General features: G+C 43.1%; 1 protein-coding gene across 4 annotated transcripts in view; it reads left to right on the top strand.

Moving 5' to 3' along the window:
- Window positions 1–19,928, top strand: part of DENND5B (DENN domain containing 5B) — a 578,042-nt gene that overhangs the window by 410,481 nt on the left and 147,633 nt on the right. For all 4 annotated transcript variants that reach the window (XM_078673773.1, XM_078673772.1, XM_078673775.1 and 1 more), the window contains one exon: window positions 7,420–7,541. In XM_078673773.1, coding sequence (XP_078529899.1) covers window positions 7,420–7,541 — 122 coding nt within the window. The remainder of the gene's footprint in view (window positions 1–7,419; window positions 7,542–19,928) is intronic.

The raw sequence follows: 19,928 nt of genomic DNA, 5'->3' as shown, positions 1-19,928 counted from the left end.
GCCGCACCACACGGCACTTGCGGGGTGGGACAGCAGCTATTGTAAAGTAAAAGTGCGATGCAAATGTAAACAAGCGGCTGCCTTTAAGTTCCTCACTCATGCACTCGCCCAGGGGCTTTACCTGTTCCCGCACTTCTTCCAGTACGAATCGCTTGGAAGCGGCCCGCACTTCTTTTAGAACCAAGCGCTTAGAAGTGGCACATTTCTTAAAGGACATTACTCCAGTTCCTCACTCACGCACTCACCCAGGGGCTTTGCCCGCCCCTCCATTTCCTCGAGCAAGAAGCGATTAGAAGCGGTTCGCTCCCCAGTACGATGCTATGCGCCCATCCTTACCTGTGCCGGTTGGCAGCACGGTGCCCGTTCAGCAGCTGTAACATGCCCATTATTGATTGCTGGTGATGCAGGATTGAGTAAATGGCTCTTAAGTCAATTACGACACAATGATGTCAAGGTCTGGCATACGTCATAGAGGCACACCCTGACCTCACTGGTACTTGTATTTTAGAACTGATGACAGGGTCCGCTAATGATTGACATCACAATAGGATCCATTTCCCTAACAGACCTCATCAATTAATGGGACAGGCCCGACGTTTTCTAAACAATGACTGGGTTAAAAGAACCATGTTTTTTCACTAGACTGTCCGAACAAATGATGCATCTAGCGAATGACGTCAGGGCAGGCATATGTTAGCATTAAGTAGACGTCATCAAAGAATAAACACTTTGTGAAAAACATATTGATTGATCTTTGGTGGCTCTGGATTGGGTTAGGAAACTGTTTTTCATTCTTGCTACTAGAGACACAGTTTAATAAAGGCATCTAGTGAATGACGTCACAGCTATGCTTAAAACGTAGCTAGACTCCACAGAGGAAGGGACATGATTTGTTCATGATTTCTGAGGGTGGCGCCAAGATTGGGTTAAAAGGCTGTTTTTTTTCGTTTTTACTGACAGACACATTAAAACAGCGATCTTGTGAGTACTTCCACAGCTGGACTGAACTATACAGTGTCCTCGAGAGGAGGTTAAATGGTGTGTACAAGTTATGCAGGGAATGAATCTTTTCTTGAAGAGAGGCTTTGTAACGAGCCTGTGTCACCAAAGCGTTCCCCGCCAGTCCCTCTCCGAGACTCCCAAAAGTCCCCCATTCCATCTTATGAAGTGTGCAGTCCCGCCCCGTCACTCCCCCAGACTTTCTCCACAATCTCACGCCCCAGCTGCAGAGCGGGGTCCGCTGCGCTTTTCTTTCCCGATCTGTTATAATTATATTTTCGCTTTAGTTCGCCAGCAGAAATGCAGATGTTGAATATATTCACTGTCTGTACCCAATGTCACCGTATCACTGGAGTGTGCATGTGTGCACCCCTGGCAGTCAGTGGCTGCCCCTCTAAGAAGGGGGCACTCCCCCAATCCTGCCCCTTCTCTGCTCCCAGCTCACATTTGCTTTTCATTAAATGCAAAGGGAAAGTTTAGTAGAGAAAAAATGTGACAAATGATTTGTCCCGGGAGACTCCCCCCCTCCCCCCCCCCTCTAAAAACAAGCATTTGCAATGCAATAGGTCTCGCATTTACCCGAGTTTAAGCTATTGACATTGTAAATGACACTGCCTTTTATTTATGTTTTAAAAACGAAAACTAAAATAAAAGGCATTGTCATTTGCAATGTCAATAGCTCAAACTCGCGTAAATGCGAGACCTATTGCATTGCAAATGCTTGTGTTTAATTTGTCCATAAGTTTGACATATTCTCTTTCATTGTGACATTTTTTCTGTTGGTTGTGATTGAGCTTATGGTATTACTGTTTTATATCGTCGGTCACTCTGTCATGAAAAATATATATATATAGCCATGCCCAACTTATACACAAAAAAACATACCCACACAAAAAACACCCCTTACCACACAAAAAACCCTACCCACCCTGTAGGAAAGTGCCCCTTATTGTATGGTTCCCCCCACGTTTTGCTCATGTTCATGTTCTTTGACTGAGTGTGCCCTGGGTTCCTGCCAACCAGGTACCCAGGGCCTATGTTCTTTCCCTAAAACTGTACTGTTGCAACCCCAATTGGAAACTTTCTGGCTACGTTCAAGTCCCTTGTAAAAGGTACCATGGGTACCAAGGGCACTGTGACCAGGGAAGGCCTCTAAAGACTGCAGCAAATATTGTGCTACCCTTAAAGGCCCTGTACCTTAACACACACAGACACACACACACACACTGCCCTTGCATGCTGTGTTCTGGTGCAGAGCAAAATGAAGAAGTGACATGGCACACATCCCTTTGTGCCATGCCTACAATACACTGCCTATGGCCTAGGTAAGCCACCCTTCTAGCTGGGTGCACTATGCCACTGGTGAGAGTACAGATGCATGAGCCCTCTACCCCTATAGTGTCTAAGTCCATTCTTAGACATTGTAAGTGAGGCAACGCCATAAAAAGACTATATGGTCTGGAAGTTTTTCATTACGAACTCCACAGCACTATAATGGCTTTACTGAAATCTGGGAAGGTTGACATCAAAATCAGCACATTAAACCCACACTGATGCCAGCGTGGAATTTAATTCCAAATGCACTCACAGGGCATCTTGGAGATGCCCCCTGAAAAACGACCTAACTCTAGTGTCCTGGCTGCTCGCCAGCTGCCACACCCAGACATGTTTCTGGACCCCTGGGTCGAGAGCCTCCCACTCTCGGGCTACTGAAACAAAGCACATCCTGGGCAGAGGTGCCAATGTCTCCTCCCCCAGGATGGACAGGGCCTACGAAGGGGAAGCTTCAAAGGCTTGCCACCTTTGTGAGCTGACCCAGTCATTTGCTGCTCCCCGCACCTGTCCCCCACTTTGGGCGGAAGAATCGGCGGAAAAACCAAGATAGGCGAGGTGTGCCCACCTTTGTCAACCCCACACCTCAGGTGGGTGAGGCGAGGTACAACTCTCAGTCCCCACCATCTAGTTGATGGGGGACCCAGCCAACCAGAGTGAGGTTTATGCCCCCTCCCACTGGAGGGGGCAAAAAAGTTTGGAGTTTAAAAGTGTATGAAATATAAGAAACTGTGTTTTGAGAAAAACTGTTGAACTTACCTTTTATCCAGGAAATGTCCCAGTGTGATTTCTAGGCATATTACACTGAGTATAAAAAGTAATCCAAAAGTAATTTCAGCTGTGTTTGCACATTTTTACAAACCGGTAAGAAAAGTCATTATTCATCGTGCTTGCTTTTTAACAATCTGTCTTGAAAAGTACAATCATATTTACCTGTGCCAAGTCCTGCATGTTTTATAAATAAAAATACAACAAATATTTGTGATACAATTGGTCTGAGTGCAGTCTTTGAGTGTGTGTGTGTGTGACATTATTTCTTGCCTGAGTGTGAACAATACATGCTTAACACTACCCTTACTGCTCGCCCACACTACCACAAACTTATAGTAAGGTATTATCTACTTTTACCTCTGTAAGCCTTTGGGGATCCACTGTTTTATGTGCACACTATACCTTACATTATTATAGTATATACAGAGCCAGCTTCCTAGATGCCCTAAATGCTAAACACACCTGACCACCCAAAAACCCATACCCACCCTAAATCCTAAAATATAACCTTGCCACCCAAAACTCATACCTATCCTAAACCCTAAAAATACCCTTACCAACCAAAAATCCATACCCTCCTTAAACCCTCAAAATAACCTTCCCACCCAAAACACCCATACCCACCCTAAGCCATAAAAACCCTTAGCACCCAAAAACCCATATCCCACCCTAAAAATACCCTTACCACTCAAAAACCCATACCCACTCCTAAAAATAACCTTGCCACCCAAAAGCCCATACCCACCCTAAGCCATAAAAACTCCTTAGCACCCAAAAACCCATATCCCAGCCTTAAAATAACCTTGCCACCCAATAACTCATCCCACCCTAAAACCTTAAAACCCCTTAGCACCCAAAAAGCCATACCTGCCCTAAACCCTTGCTATCCAAAACCCATGCCCATCCTAAACTTTAAAACCTCCTTATCATCACAACACCCATACCCGCCCCAAACCCTAAAAACACCCTTCCCACCCAAAGGCCCATATCCACCCCAAGCCATGAAATTACCCTTGCCACCCAAAATCCCAAACCCACCCTAAAAATTCACTTACCATCCCAAACCCCAGTCCAACCCTACACCCTAAATATTCCCTCTACCCAAAAACCCATAAGTTCTTATCCACCCTAAACCCTAAAAAAAATCCCTTTCCCATGAGTAAGGTGGTGTAAACCAACGAAACGTGTCAGATCCTTCTGTGAATAAAAACTTTAAAACTTGAGCCAAGCTATATCAGTTTATAGGAGCTGGAGAGAAGTTAGATATATATATATATCACCAAAAGTCCTGAACCATCGGATCCTTCGTTGCCGTTATCAGGTACAGACCACAAAAGTGCGCTCTCCAAATCGTTGATTCAGTGCATAAATCTTTATTTTATTTTGCCAGCATGACTCGTTTCGGCTGCGGGGCAGCAGCCTTGATCACATGACACCCCGGACATAGTGCTTAACTTATATAGTATCACTTCCCGGTCAGGCTAAATTGCATTACATATAAAAACAGAAGAAATACTTAAGTAGAATCATTGATATCCTGGATCAAAACACAATTAATCAGTCGTAAATACTAGTTTAAAAAACATCAGTATGTTTTAAAACAAAATATTAAACTACGATAAAAACTCCATACAAAAAACAATCATATTAAAACTGTTAAAAATCAGAGTTAATTGAGATCGTAATTACTGTGAAGGCCAGGTGGCTATTTATATTGGAGCCATTAGAATAATAGATCCCAGTATACTAAAGACATTTTCTGCCCTCCCTGTAGTTGCAATCAACTCCTTGAAAGTGCTTGTGCAAAAACAATCTTACCAATGTGCAAAAATAGTGCTAAGTATCTTAGATATTAAAATTCATATCACTTGATTCCAGGATAAAAGAGTTAAATAAATATAAATATATATACAAGACATACATAGTCATAAATCACTCTTTTCAGTCCAAACTCATTAGACGTAAAGTGCAAGTGCAATTAATAATGAAAAAAAGCACTCAATATAGAACAAACAGTTCAAAAAATCCTCACACTAACCAAATTTATGGGTATACTTATTCAAAATGCGGTATTACGCTTATCAAAAAGATAAAGATAACCGGACTGGGCACATTTACAGAAAGTTATGTAGGTCTTCCCCCCTGTTAAGCCCATTTGGAATTCTGGTGTCTAGTAGTAAAATATATTTGGATTCCAGTTGCCTAAGCTGCTTCTCTCTATTGCCCCCCTGATGTTTTTGGGGACAGAGTCAAATACAAAAGTAGCTCAAGTCCTTTAGATTTTTGTCATGCACGAGCTTAAATTGACGAGCTACTGGGTAGTTGTCATCAGAATTCACAATAGCCCTAAGGTGCTGTAAAATATGAACATAGGCTTGTAATTTGGTGCTTCCGACATATTTCATTTTGCAGGTACATTCTAGTACATATACAACATAGTCAGTGCGACATGTGTATAGCCCCCGAAACTAACACGTCCCTCATCGAGGGTCCTCTTCTGAAAGTGATAGAAGGCTGTAGGGTAAGCACTTGCGCCAACGTGATATCAGTCTTCAATATGGGCCAATGTTTATTAATAATCCCTCTGACCTTTCTCTCTTCAGTATTATAGGTGGTAATTAGTCTGATAGGTTCCAAAGGAGTGCATGGATCAGATCTAGCATTAACTCCTCTCTTAGTACTATGAGAGTCAGTAGTCTTAAGATATTCCTCTCTGGAGTGACAGTTTGCCTTACTCTTGGCCTCCATTAAGTCTTGCATACTGTACCCTCTAGTTAGAAATCTCTCAAATGCTTCAGTTTGGTATATCTCCAAGTCATTAGGTGAACTGCAAATCCTGCGCATTCTTAAAAATTCACCATATGGAATACTTTTTATGAGGTGACCTGGGTGTGCGCTACTGGCATGCAGTATTGAAGTACCTGCCGTTACTTTACGATGCATTTTAGTTTGGATTTCATGACCATCAAGGTATATCTCCACTTCTAAAAACTGGATATTGATTTTACTGATATCTGCTGTATATTGTAAGTTAAGTTCATTACAATTGATTAGTTTGACAAATTCCTCCGCTGAATCTAACGTACCCTTCCAAATCATACAGATATCATCAATAAAACGCCAAAGTTCACAATGTGCAAATCATATAACCTGTTGTGGGTGTCCATGAGGACGTGTTCCTCCCACCACCCAACATGTAAACATACATAGGTAGTGGAAAACACGCCCCCATGGCCACACCCCTCAACTGTTGATATATCGTCTTGTCAAACAAAAAATAATTGTTCTCTAGGCAAAGTTGGATCATTTTAAGTAATATAACATTGTGTTGACGATAATTGATACTGCGTTGGTCTAGGTAGTGTTTTACTGCTGAAAGGCCATCTTTGTGGTGGATACTGGTATATAACGCACAAATGTCCATGGCTACCAATACATAATCATCTTCCCACTTAACATTAGTCAGTTCTGATAAAAAATGACCTGTGTCTTTAAAATAAGTGGGTAAATTCTCCACCGCCTCGTGCAAGAAATAGCTGGTACAAGCCGGGAACTGAGAAGTTCCAGCACACTTCTTCTTTTACCCCCTAAGGTGAAAAGGAAATCCACCCTGACACGTGTCTAACTCACTCCCAAAAGAGGTCAGAAGCAACCCCTCCTTCTGCTTTAAACGAGATCTCAAATCCTTGCTACTGAACAATTGCGTCAACTTGCACACAATCAATCTACTTTTCCCAAAGACATTACCCCACTCCACTGACTCTCTCGTTATAGCCTCCTGATCCAGTATGTCCCACTTTAGCACTAACTTTTTTATCATTACCTATGTAATTGTCATTATCTATTTGTTGTGTTGTGCAACAACATGACCTGTTGATGCATCTCTCACTATTCTTATATGTTCTACTTTTAGCTTTCGCTGACTTCACGACCCACACGTATCCTCTCTTGTATCTCAAATTGTCATATGCACACTACTTGTAAAGCGCTTTAATACATTTGGGTCGAGCTAGCACTATATGAAACTCTAAATAAATAAATGAAGTGTCACTGGCTACCTTTTCATAGAAACAGTGATTGAGACTCTTGTTAGCATCAAATTGGTGCCTTTTTTACTGACCACATTAGGAGGGAAATGTATTCCCTTACAGGACAAACAGGCAACTTAATAGTTATACTAAGTTCTAAGCCCTCCCTTCCAGTATCCATTGAATCTGAAACAAATGTATATAAGTTAGAATAAGTAACTGTAAGCATTGCATTGTTTGAATAAAGGAGCGGTCTTGCAAGTAACTAGTCTGTCTTTCTGATTCACAGGAAGCTGTACAAACGATATGCTTTTCTGCGCTGCGAAGAAGAGAAAGAGCAATTCCTATATCACCTTCTCTCTCTCAATGCTGTGGATTACTTCTGTTTCACTAGCGTCTTCACAACTATCAGTAAGTTTTAAAATGGGCATTTAAATATTTGCTCTTAGTATTACTTGAAACTTTGACTACATTTTAAAACGATTGATTGCAATGGCATCATATTCTGGCCCACTGAAAAGTGTGTATTGTTGTAGCCACATGACCAACCCAAGAGTAAAAATGTTGGCAGATGTCATGAACAAAATTGGTGAAAGACGCCATAAAACGGAAGTCGAGAGACTTGGTAATAGTGGTTTGAGAGGGGGAGCCATTTGAATGTTGAACTAGCCAGAGTTAAATGCTTCAAATAATTTAGCATTCCAGTTGCACTGTTATCTTTCTGTATTCTATCTTTTCTACAGTTTGATTTTAAAGAGGAGGATGCCAAAGTAAATGTCCACCCCAAAACGTTATTTCCTCTTCTTTCTCTCCTTCTCCTTCAACTTGCAGGATTCTAGTGGTGTCATTTTTATTTTCTATTGTTTTTCATGGTTGCACATGAAAGAGAGCGATAGTACCAGATAAGGAGCTCGATCTACAAGGAACAAAGGAAATCTGGTATCTGCACATGCCGATTTCCCGTTTTTAGGAATAGAACTTTACAAATTTCAGGATTACTTAAAGGTTTAATAGAGAATTCCCCGAAACTTGCAAGGTGCAGGTTTTCTGAGGTATCCTTGAAAAAGAATTTGAGTGCATGCAAAGATATTTCCTAAGACTCATTGTATCCAATTTATGTTAACTTATGCAAAAATGCCTCTGCACTTTACTTTCCTCCATGTCTTCTATCCCCTTTCCACCTGGACAGGGATTTGCTCTTGCCTGACTTGGAAGTGCATTGCTTCTAAGTAAACAAGAACCTGTACTTGGGTTTCATTGTTGAAAATTGATTTGTAGACCCAGTCGATGTTGAGAGATTGCAGTCTGAAGGCCCTCCTTTAACTTTATTGAGTAGATGGCTTTACCAATATTTTCTGACATATAGGGGGATGCCACTTTTGGCATACATTTGGAAAAGATTTGCAGTGCCCAAAGTTAAAGGGCTGTATATTGTAAGTGCAGAGATCCAGATAGTGCTCTTGGTGGGAGTATTTTCAAAAAGGGGGTGGTGATGGACAGAGTATCTGAGTTAATCAGAACACTCCTACCCAGTCAACAGATCAGGGCTTGATCCATCACCGTTTTTTAGCTCACTGCACCATCCCAGTTCAGAACCTGGCTATATGCAAATTAGTCTGTCCCTGGCCCAGTGCATCATGGGAACAGGGCAGACCAAACTACCAAGCCAATTCTTCACTGGAAAGGAAACAAGCTTCCGGGGACCGGTTTCTGGCATTACAGCCGTCTTCGGCCCGGCTTGCTTGAATCCTGATGGTGCAGTGAGCAAGGGACTCACGTCTGAGCATACCCTTCCACACTTGTGGTGGCCAAAATATTTTCAAAAAGGGGGTGGTGATGGACAGAGTATCTGAGTTAATCAGAACACTCCTACCCAGTCAACAGATCAGGGCTTGATCCATCACCGTTTTTTAGCTCACTGCACCATCCCAGTTCAGAACCTGGCTATACGCAAATTAGTCTGTCCCTGGCCCAGTGCATCATGGGAACAGGGCAGACCAAACTACCAAGCCAATTCTTCACTGGAAAGGAAACAAGCTTCCGGGGACCGGTTTCTGGCATTACAGCCGTCTTCGGCCCGGCTTGCTTGAATCCTGATGGTGCAGTGAGCAAGGGACTCACGTCTGAGCATACCCTTCCACACTTGTGGTGGCCAAAATATTTTCAAAAAGGGGGTGGTGATGGACAGAGTATCTGAGTTAATCAGAACACTCCTACCCAGTCAACAGATCAGGGCTTGATCCATCACCGTTTTTTAGCTCACTGCACCATCCCAGTTCAGAACCTGGCTATATGCAAATTAGTCTGTCCCTGGCCCAGTGCATCATGGGAACAGGGCAGACCAAACTACCAAGCCACTACTTGGTGGGAGTATGTCCATGCAACAACACAACATCCCACTGGAGCTTCCCTCTACTGTACAGTTTGGACACACCTCTAAGTAAAACATACTGGAAGGTAGAGATACCATCCACCAGTGACACTCTTGAAGATGATCTTGCGATGTAAGTTAGTATATAGTAAGAGGATGTGTCCTAATCCAATTCAGAAGACATAAGCGGAGAAAGTGATGATGGTCTTTCACATCTATGCCTAAATTGGTTGACAGTCCCAGATAGGCTATATAGGGCCCGATGTAGGAGCCCTAAAACCGGTCGCAAACGGCCGAATTCGGCCGTTTCCGACCGGTATTACGGTTTTCTTATGTAGGGGGCTACATAAGTACAGATTCGGTAATTTTACCGATTCTGTACATTTACCGATTCGGTAAAATACCGAATCGGTAAATGTACAGAATCGGTAAATAGAGATGTAGGTGGCACTCTGAAGAGTGCCACAGGCCTTCAAGAGTCGGTATTTTACCACCCAATCCAATTGGGTGGTAAAATACCGAATCCAGGTGTGCATGCACATCTGTGCATGCACACCTGTGCATGCACACCTGTGCCATGTGACACGCAGACATGCCCTTATGGCATGTAGGTGTGCCACATGGCACACAAGCCTGTAATTGTGGTGCTAGAGGGTGTCAAAGTGACACCCCCTGCACCCTTGCAAGAATAGGTAATTACCGAATCGGTAAATACCGATTCGGTATTCCATATTTACCGAATCAGAATTACCTACACTTCCCCCCCTCTAATTTACCACTTCTTAAATACCGAATCGGTATGATTCGGTATTTTAGAAGTGGTAAATTAGATTTACCGTTTTACAGAAAAGAGGGAGATACCCTACTGTTACAATAGGGACCGGGTCAGATCCTGAGCAACATAAAAACGTCCCAAAATTTCACATACAATTATGTGAATATAGTTAAACAACAGCCATGTATAAGCAACCACAACATAGTAGCTAGAAGAACTCTACTTTCCTGTGTCAGCCAGCGTTAGAATAATAACCATATATTCAAAAGAGTTTTGGTGTATTAAAAATTCACATAGTATTTATTTGTACAAACACATGTTAAAAACAATTCATTAATAAAAGGCATAAAAGTCACAAGTCATTACAGTACAATAAGTTTACAGAAAACAGAAGTCGACGCAGCGTTTCGGTGATATTTGATTGATTGGTCACCTTCTTCAGGACAGTTTTCTCGCTGTATTCTTGTTAATTTGTACAGCGTTTCAGTGCCAGACTCCTTTTTGATGACGAAGTCACTCGCATTAGGTATCAGTTGAACACTTCTATCTAGGAGGGGACTTTGATGTAGCCACCGTCAATAGACACAAATGTTTTGGATACAATCTCATACCGCGTGGTATTTTCCAGAAGCCTGATAGGGTCTGCTGGATAGTCGCATCCATCCGAAGTCCCGGAACAGAGGAAAACCGGGACTTCGGATGGATGCAGGGAGGCCGTAATTTTACTATAAGGCCGACGTGAGATGACCTAACCAATAACCCAACCAAGATTTTAAAATAAAGAGGATATAGATATCGATACCGCCTGGGGGTGAAGATTTAAAGCCAACAAACAGGTTGCTTTCTACCAAACCCTCTGAGGCGTCCCCGATGGTTGGAGGCATCTAATCGCGACTATCTAGCAGACCCTATCAGGCTTCTGGAAAATACCACGCGGTATGAGATTGTATCCAAAACATTTGTGTCTATTGACGGTGGCTACATCCAAAGTCCCCTCCTAGAGAGAAGTGTTCAACTGGTACCTAATGCGAGTGACGTCGTCTTCAAAAAGGAGTCTGGCACTGAAACGCTGTACAAATTAACAAGAATACAGCAAGAAAACTGTCCTGAAGAAGGTGACCAATCAATCAAATATCACCGAAACGCTGCGTCGACTTCTGTTTTCTGTAAACTTATTGTACTGTAATGACTTGTGACTTTTATGCCTTTTATTAATGAATTGTTTTTAACATGTGTTTGTACAAATAAATACTATGTGAATTTTTAATACACCAAAACTCTTTTGAATATATGGTTATTATTCTAACGCTGGCTGACACAGGAAAGTAGAGTTCTTCTAGCTACTATGTTGTGGTTGCTTATACATGTCTGTTGTTTAACTGTATTCACATAATTGTATGTGAAATTTTGGGACGTTTTTGTGTTGCTCAAAATTAGATTTACCTACATCGGGCCCTTAGTCTCTAAAAAGAGAAGTCAACTGCTGGGTCTCCAGTGCAAGAGAGAGGAAGAGTTAGGGAATGGAGGCCTCTTTCTGATTTTGAAATCTACCTACATATCATAACTGCCTTTGCTGTAGGAGACAGTGAAACCTGCAGCGGTATCAATGGGGTCTTATTTTTTTGTTGTTTGTGGGCGTCGACGTGCCTCTATTTGGTGCCCCTTGTGATGTCTCCCACCTTTGGTCGCCATTGGGCCCGGATGCATGCAGAAGGCTCTCCAACAATCTGAAGGCAAAAGTTGCTGAAAATTGAGAAAAATTCGCCAAAAGTCTGCAGTCGTGTACGCTGACAAAGGGGGTAGGAATTCTTCTCGAACAGCAGTAAGAGCCATATCATCCTTTATGATCCTATCTGAGTCACGAAAATACGACTCTCAATCCTCAAAGACAGCATTGTTATCAAAGCACTTGACGACCGCAAGCATGACCAGAGAGAAAAGTACCCTCTGATCCTTCGAAAAGTACACCGCAGGGGTAAAGACCCCCGAAAAATTCAAGACATTGCAAGACGATCGAGGAAAATACGCATCAACATCAAAACAGGAACGGTCAAAAACAGAACTACACAGTTCACCAGACACGTTGTCTTCGAAGGACTTTTCGTCGAAGCGAAAGCATGATAATCTCAACATCTAACAGACAGCCGAGATGCAGGCAAAGAGACTGCTGCAAGCCTGTCTTTTACAAAAGAAGAAAGACTTGAAAAACGTCTCAAATAGTTTTGTATCTCAAATTAGCCTCAACAATCAAGGGGACAAATTCCTTGAGGAAATAGATCCACCTTTAACTCCTGAACATAAAGAACATGAAATCTTCTATGAGGAGGAGGAAGAACAAATCTACAAGGGTTCTGAGGCTTCAGAATACCAAGACATACAGTGGCAAGATCTAGAAATAGGCTCCCCAGAAGTTGTAGACTCTTATCCTTCAAGGCCATCACCACCTTATGACCAGGTTAAAAAGAAGGCGGCAGATAGATATGAGGTGCAATTAGAAGAGGAAAGACAACAGTCATGTTTTTCACTAGAAACTCTCTTGCCCACACAGTGAAGGAATTTTTACCTATGCTCCCAAGTGTTTTGAATCAAGAAAAGGAGACATTTAAAGAGCCAGCAACATGTAAGGCTGCCACTCCTAAGGGCAGAGAAGAAGTAGAAACACTCTTCCAAGGATGCAAACTACATAAAGGGAACAGTTCCAGCAGATTCAATGATAACATATATACTAGGAAGAGAGCCAACGTCCCAAGCAAAACGGACCTCCTTCAAATAAGGAGAGTAAGAGGATGGACCTCATGAGGTGAATTGTTGAAAGGAGTGCTGCAAACCAGTGGCGTATTGCAAATTCCAATGCACTAAATCGTCCCGCCTACCATCATTGGGAGGAAATTGGTGAATTAATGAGATATCTTCCAGAGCAGTACCAATAGAGGGCAGCACACTTGGTGGAGGATGGCAAAAACAAAGCCAATACATGTTTAAAATCTGCATTGGATACAGCAGAACCATTAAGCAGACAATTGATGATAGGCATTACAGAATGACACCATGCCTGGTTAAGACCTTCAGGTTTTCAACCTGAAGTGCAAGCTAACATACTAAATGCACCATTCAATGGGGAACAACTATTTGGAGTGCGGTTGACGAGAATCTGAGTCTGTTGAAAAAGGACAACGAAACAGCAAAGTCAATGGGGCTCTACAGTTCAGAAGCAATATAAAGGAACAGTACCCTCATGAAGACCTACAGGAAGGGGCTCCTTCCAACGCAAAACATCACATCAGACGTACCAACAGTCATATCATGGAAGTAGTCAGCCAAGTCAACAAAACCACAATCTGGCAGTACCAGCAGGTAAGATAGTGTATTCGCACGTGGATGAGGACAACCACAAAGGGGAGGGGCTCTCCTGGCAAATAAGTGACTTGCCAAAGTTCACAAAGGACACTTGTCAAACATCCAAAAGTGCAGCAGTAAGAGTACAGACATAGCAAGGGACAAAAATAGACCATCAAGAACTTCTACATTCAACACCAATGGGCGGTAGAATACCACATTTCTTCCAGGAGTGGAGAAAAATCACAACAGACAAGTGCGTTTTAAGCCTAATACAATATCTGATATTGCATAGAATTAGGCAGGACACCTGCAGGCAAAGGACCAAGGAAAAAGGTACATTCAGAGGAGGAAGCATCCTGTCTACTCAAGGAGGTAGAGGAAATGCTGTCAAAGGATGCTATAGAATTAGTACTAAGACTAGAAAGAAACAAGGGAAGCTACTCAACATACTTCCTAATACCTAAGGTAGATGGGTCACTCAGACCAATTCTAGACTTGAGGTTTTTAAACAAATTTTAAAAAGCGCAAACATTCACAATGAATACCAGTTAAGTAGGTGTGACGGGGCGGAAGGTCCGGGGCTGCTAACAGAGACACATACACCGAGCCCGGACTGGTGGTCCACCCCCTCGCTCTCATCTACCTCCCTTACCTCCCAACAGCAACCGGAACCCCGAGGAACAGAGTGGACGACAGGGGATCCCGACTACTGGTGGCCAACAGCAGAAGAAATGGATCCGTGCCCCTTTAAGGAGACAAACACCACAGACGAGACTCCTCCCCTACGAAGCCTCGCGCTTACGTCAAAAGGGGGCCGATACCAGGAAGAGACGGACGGCGTTTCCCAGGAGGTTAGGAGCGGAGATGGAGAGTGCAGAGATCGGAAGACGGAGGAAGAGAAGGTGAAGCCAGGAGGCCAACTTTCTCATGATTCGCCCCGCCACGCTCCCACGGGAGGAGCGTGGCTCCAACAGGTACGGGGCAGAGTGGCGGGCTGGGTGGGACGTCGGGTCCCTACTGATTAGTTGGTACATTTGTAAAGCCCCTCAACCTTACCCTTGACCTATTCATGAGCATTGTGTCACGACCTTTGCCTGCGTTTGCACTAGCACCGGTTTCCCTCACTCCCGGCCCTTGAGATATACTGAAGCCAAACCGCGACCTAACTCGCCCCTATCTCTTTCCTCCTTTCCCGGCTCCTGAACCTGTTGGACGAGCGGAGAAGGACCCACCCCCGAGACAAGCTGGATCCCCACAAGACCGTGTTCGACCCAGCTGCGTTTGCCAGGGAGAGGATCACCAGCAGGAAGAGAAAAACTTATATTAAAATAAAACCATCTTTGAAAAGCTTACTTAAAGCCTCAGACTCTACTTCCCTTGTCAGTCCTAAGACAGAGGTTACACGAGTCCTCCATACGTCCCCACCCAACCTGGGACAGTAGGGGATTACAATGTTGCAATAGATTTAAAGGACACTTATTTACACATTCCCGTGAACACAAGCCACACGAAATTCCTCAGATTTGTGGTAGACAACCAACACTAAAGTGCTAGCATTTGGAATAAAATGAGCACTAAGAGTATTCACAAAGTGTCTGGCAACAGTATCAGCACATCTGCGCAGGCAGGGCATACATGTTTATCCTTACTTAGACATCTGGCTGGTCAGGGCAACCTCATACAAAATTCGCAAAGAACACATGCAGCAAATAATTAAAACGCTATACCAGCTTGGGTTCTCAATACACATTGAGAAGTCATCATCGAACCAGAACAAGAGAACATTTTGTTAGGGTCCAGAACAAATTCAATCCAAGGGAAAGTATTCCCCAGCAAGGAATTAACAGTAGCACTATTACAGGAGATACAGCTGTACCGGAGGGGGCAAGCACCGACTGTGAGAACGGCGGGGAAGCTACTAGGAATTATGGCTTCTTGCAACCCATTGATACCAAACACAAGGTTCACATGAAACCATTTAGGCAATGGCTTCAGAACCAATGGTCACAGGCGACTGGGAGTTGGAAAGATCTAGTGGTTGTCCCGCAAAGGATAGAGGAGCACAAATTGTGGTGGGGCAGGTCACATATAACACAAGGAAGAACATTTACACAACCAACTCCAACTGTGACCATAACAGATGCCTCATATGAACAATCTCAAAGTAAGGGTAGTCTGGAAACAATTGGATGCAATACAACACATCCTGGAACTAAAAACAGTATTCCTAGCCTGAAAAGCCTTTCAAAAAGCTCTGGGGAAAATCAGTTTTGATACAAACGAACCACACAACCACCATGCTTTACATAAACAAACAGGGAGAGACACAGTCAGTACCACTGTCAAAATTAGCACAAATAATGTGCAACTGGGTTATTCAACGTAAGATGGAGATCTTTGCTGTCCACCTGCCAGGGAAGGACAATATTGAGGCAGACAGACTTAGCAGACAAGCCTCATGGTCTCACAAATGGGAACTGTACCAAAGAGTACTCACAAAATGTTTTCATAAATGGGGAACACAGGAAAAAGATCTATTTGCCACACCCCAGAACATGAAATGCCAATGCTATACATCTAGACAACATTGCCACCAGTCCATGGGGAAAGCACAGTCGATAAATTGGTTAGGGAAATTTGTGTACGCTTTTCCCCCATACCAATACTTCACAGGGGGATCAGCAAATGCAAGATCAGCAGCAATACTCTGATACTGATTGCACCACAGTGGGCAAGACAAACATGGTTTTCAGCACTAATAGAACTTTCACAGGGAAAGATTTTCAAATGACCAATCAGGCAAGATCTATTGTCAATGCAGGAAGGACTTCACCCAGGATCAGAGTCTTTAAGCCTGGCAGCATGGCTCCTGAAGGCTTAAAATTCGGCTCCTAAAGTTACCGAAAAGGACTATGGCAGTCTTAAGAGAGGCAAAAAGACCAACAAATAGAAAGTGTTATATAGCTAAATGGAAAAGATGCTCACTCTGTCTTAGAGAAGGATTATTTAAAAAAAAATCACTAGAGATAAAATAGTGCTAAAGTACTTAACACACCTTCCAGATTGTAAGCTGACCTATGCAACTTTAAAGGTTCATTTAGCAGCAAAAGTGGCATACACAAGGGGTCATATTGAACAAGCATTTGCAATGCAATAGGTCTAGCATTAGGAAAGTTTGAGCTATTGGTATTGTAAATGACAAATGTTTTATTTATGTGTTGGTTTTGAAAATAGCGAAATTATTAGCTCTGTCATTTACAATGCCAATAGTTTTAACTTTCGCAAATGTGACACCTATACGCTGTGGTGATAGAGGGAGGGCGATAGATAGAGGGAGGGCGATAGAGTGAGGGCGATAGATAGATAGAGCGAGGGAGATAGATTGATAGATAGAGTGAGGGCGATAGAGAGAGAGAGTATAAATGTGATTTCTTTTACTCGCTAATATTAAGATGCCACACTGATGTTATATTGCTGGAGATTTAATCCCGCTAAGGGCGGGGGGGGGGGGGGGGGGGCGAGACAAGGTTTCACTAGAAAGTTTAAGAATGAAGTGGAGAGTTAGGGGGTATTTTTTTCTAAATCCGCTCACCCTTCTCACTCTTGAAATAGTCATTTACTCTTGTCAGTGGCAGCATAAATCCCTTTGGGGATGGGATTACCTGCGACTGGCAGATTTTGCACGGTATTTCAGGAAAGTGTTATTTGGCAAAATCCATAGGTGCAGATTAACAACTTTTTGTTTGCACAATCATGCCATCTGTGTCGTAGCACTTATGTATGTATTTCAGTGCAGTTGAAAACTGAGGATACCTAACATGCACCCATCGAGTAGATCTGTATCTGGGGAGAGCTGGCGCAGAAACCCTCTCTGTCATGGCAGGAGCATTTGCAGCAGGAAGTTTCTGCATGAAGGGTTTTCGGCGCATATGTGCTCCCTTTATGGGGCCGAACCTTCACTTAATGGCGCGAGAGGCAGGGGGAGGCCAAAGCTATTAAGCTGTTCTTCTGCAGTTTTACAAAGGCAGGAAGCGCCCCAGTTAATTGGAAAGCTGAATGGAAAGTGGGTGGTGCGATCGAAGGAATGGGAGGGAGGGGGGTTAAGAAGACAGATTAACATATCAAGAAGACGTGACCATCCTTTCTGATTTATTTTAAAGAAGTTTCTTGTGATGGTGATAGTTCTACTAAAAAGCGTGCATTCTCAAATTCTCAACCTGTCCACGATTAGTGTTTCCATATGCACAGCAAATGTGGTGGAAAATAGCACAGGAATGGTAGACCTGAAACCAGGGAACTCAGTCCAGAAAAGTCCTGTCTCACTTGTCACCCCGAGTGGGATGGGTATGCTCAGACGTGAGTCCCATGCTCTCCACACCACTGGAGTCAAGCTATCCTGGCTGAAGACGGCTGATAGCCAGAAACCGGTCCTAGGATGCTTGATTCCGGTCCAGGAAAGACATGGCTTCGCAGTTCGGGCTGGACTGTTCCCATGAGGCACAGGGTCAAGGCTGATTTGCATATGGCCATGTCTGAACTGGGGTGGTGTGGAGTGCAAAAAAACGATGGATTTAGGCCCAGATCTCTGTACTGGGGTGAATGTATGACATTGTTCTGCATTCTGTCCATCAACTGTTGTTTTGCATTTGTCACCCCGAGTGGGATGGGTATGCTCAGACGTGAGTCCCATGCTCTCCACACCACTGGAGTCAAGCTATCCTGGCTGAAGACGGCTGATAGCCAGAAACCGGTCCTAGGATGCTTGATTCCGGTCCAGGAAAGACATGGCTTCGCAGTTCGGGCTGGACTGTTCCCATGAGGCACAGGGTCAAGGCTGATTTGCATATGGCCATGTCTGAACTGGGATGGTGTGGAGTTTTTTTGCTAGATGGTTAGCACAGACTATTCAGTTGTACCACAAGAATGCAGAAGAGACATTACAAAACAGTCCTGGTGCTCATTCAACAAGAAAGAAAGGAGCAGCTATTGCTTTCTTAGCAAATACTCCACTACAAGACATTTGTATGGCAGCAACATGGTCATCAGTACACACGTTCACAAGACACTAGGAAGCACAAGTAAGACAAAAGATCTTAAAATATTTGTTTTCAAATTAGTGCTCACCTTCAACCCAATCACCACTGTATTAACAAACTGCTAAAAAAAAATCTATGCACAGAATGTGAATCCAGAAAAACAGTCTTGCCTGTCCATGTAGTTTTGCAGTTTGAATAATTTTCTGGATTCACAAGCAAACCCATCCTCCTATGCCCAGAATATGAGAGGAGGAAGCAGCGAAAGTAAATCCGAAGATGGCGACCAAAGGTGGGAGCTTCCGGAAGAAGCACAATAACATCCCAAGGGGCACCAAATGGAGGCACGTCGACACCCACCCAACAACAACAAAAAACCAAGCATTTTCGATGCAATAGGTCTCGCATTTGTGCACGTTAGAGCTATAGACATTGTAAATGACAATGTAATTTACGTATGCGTTTTCTTTCGGAAGTGGAGGGAATGCATGTGGTGTGGAGTGAAATTGTTAGTAGTGGAATTTTGTGTGTGGGAGTTGTGAGGTGAAATAATGTGACGAGGTGTGCAGTGGATTTGTGTGAATAGTAATTATGTGGTATTGAGTGTACTGGAATCATATGTAGTGGTATTGTGTGTTATAGAGTGGAATTACGTGAAATGGTTTTTTGTGTTGTAGAGTGGTATGTAATGGACTTTACTTGTGTGGTGTGCTCTTTAATTTCGTGGCATGATGTGGAATTTTGTGGTGTAGATTGGATGTTTGTGGTGTGTTGCGTAATTGTGTTTAGTTGAATTATGTGGTTTGTTGAATTATGTGGTGTTGAATGGAAATGTGTAGAGTTGAATTGTGTGGCGTGGAAGTCTGTGGCGTTGAGTGAAAAATATATGAAGTGCGATTGTGGCATGTGTGGAGTGAATTAATGCGGAGTGCTGCTACGTGGCATAATCTGAATTATTGTGAAGTGCATTTATGTGGTTTGGAGTAGAGTGTAGTAATGTTGAGTTAAATTATGTGGTGCTGGGTGGTATTTAGTGGAGTGTAAGTATGTTGTGTGGTGAATTGTGTAGGGCTGAATTGTGGAATTCAGAGACGTTGTGTGGAATTATGTGGCATAGTGTGGTGTATAATTGTGCGGAGTAGAATTATTTGGCTTGTTGTGGAGTTGTATTTACTGGATTGTAAGGTGAGGTGTAATTTATAGTGTAATTATGTGTAGTTGTATTGTTTGGAGTTAAATTGAGTTGTGTTGAGTTGTGTGGAATGGAATTATGTGGGTTG

Source organism: Lissotriton helveticus, chromosome 1_1, assembly GCF_964261635.1.
Source record: "Lissotriton helveticus chromosome 1_1, aLisHel1.1, whole genome shotgun sequence".
Classification (NCBI taxonomy): domain Eukaryota; kingdom Metazoa; phylum Chordata; class Amphibia; order Caudata; family Salamandridae; genus Lissotriton; species Lissotriton helveticus.
The sequence above is the reverse complement of the archived record's forward strand: the minus strand, read 5'-3'. Positions and strand labels throughout refer to the sequence as shown.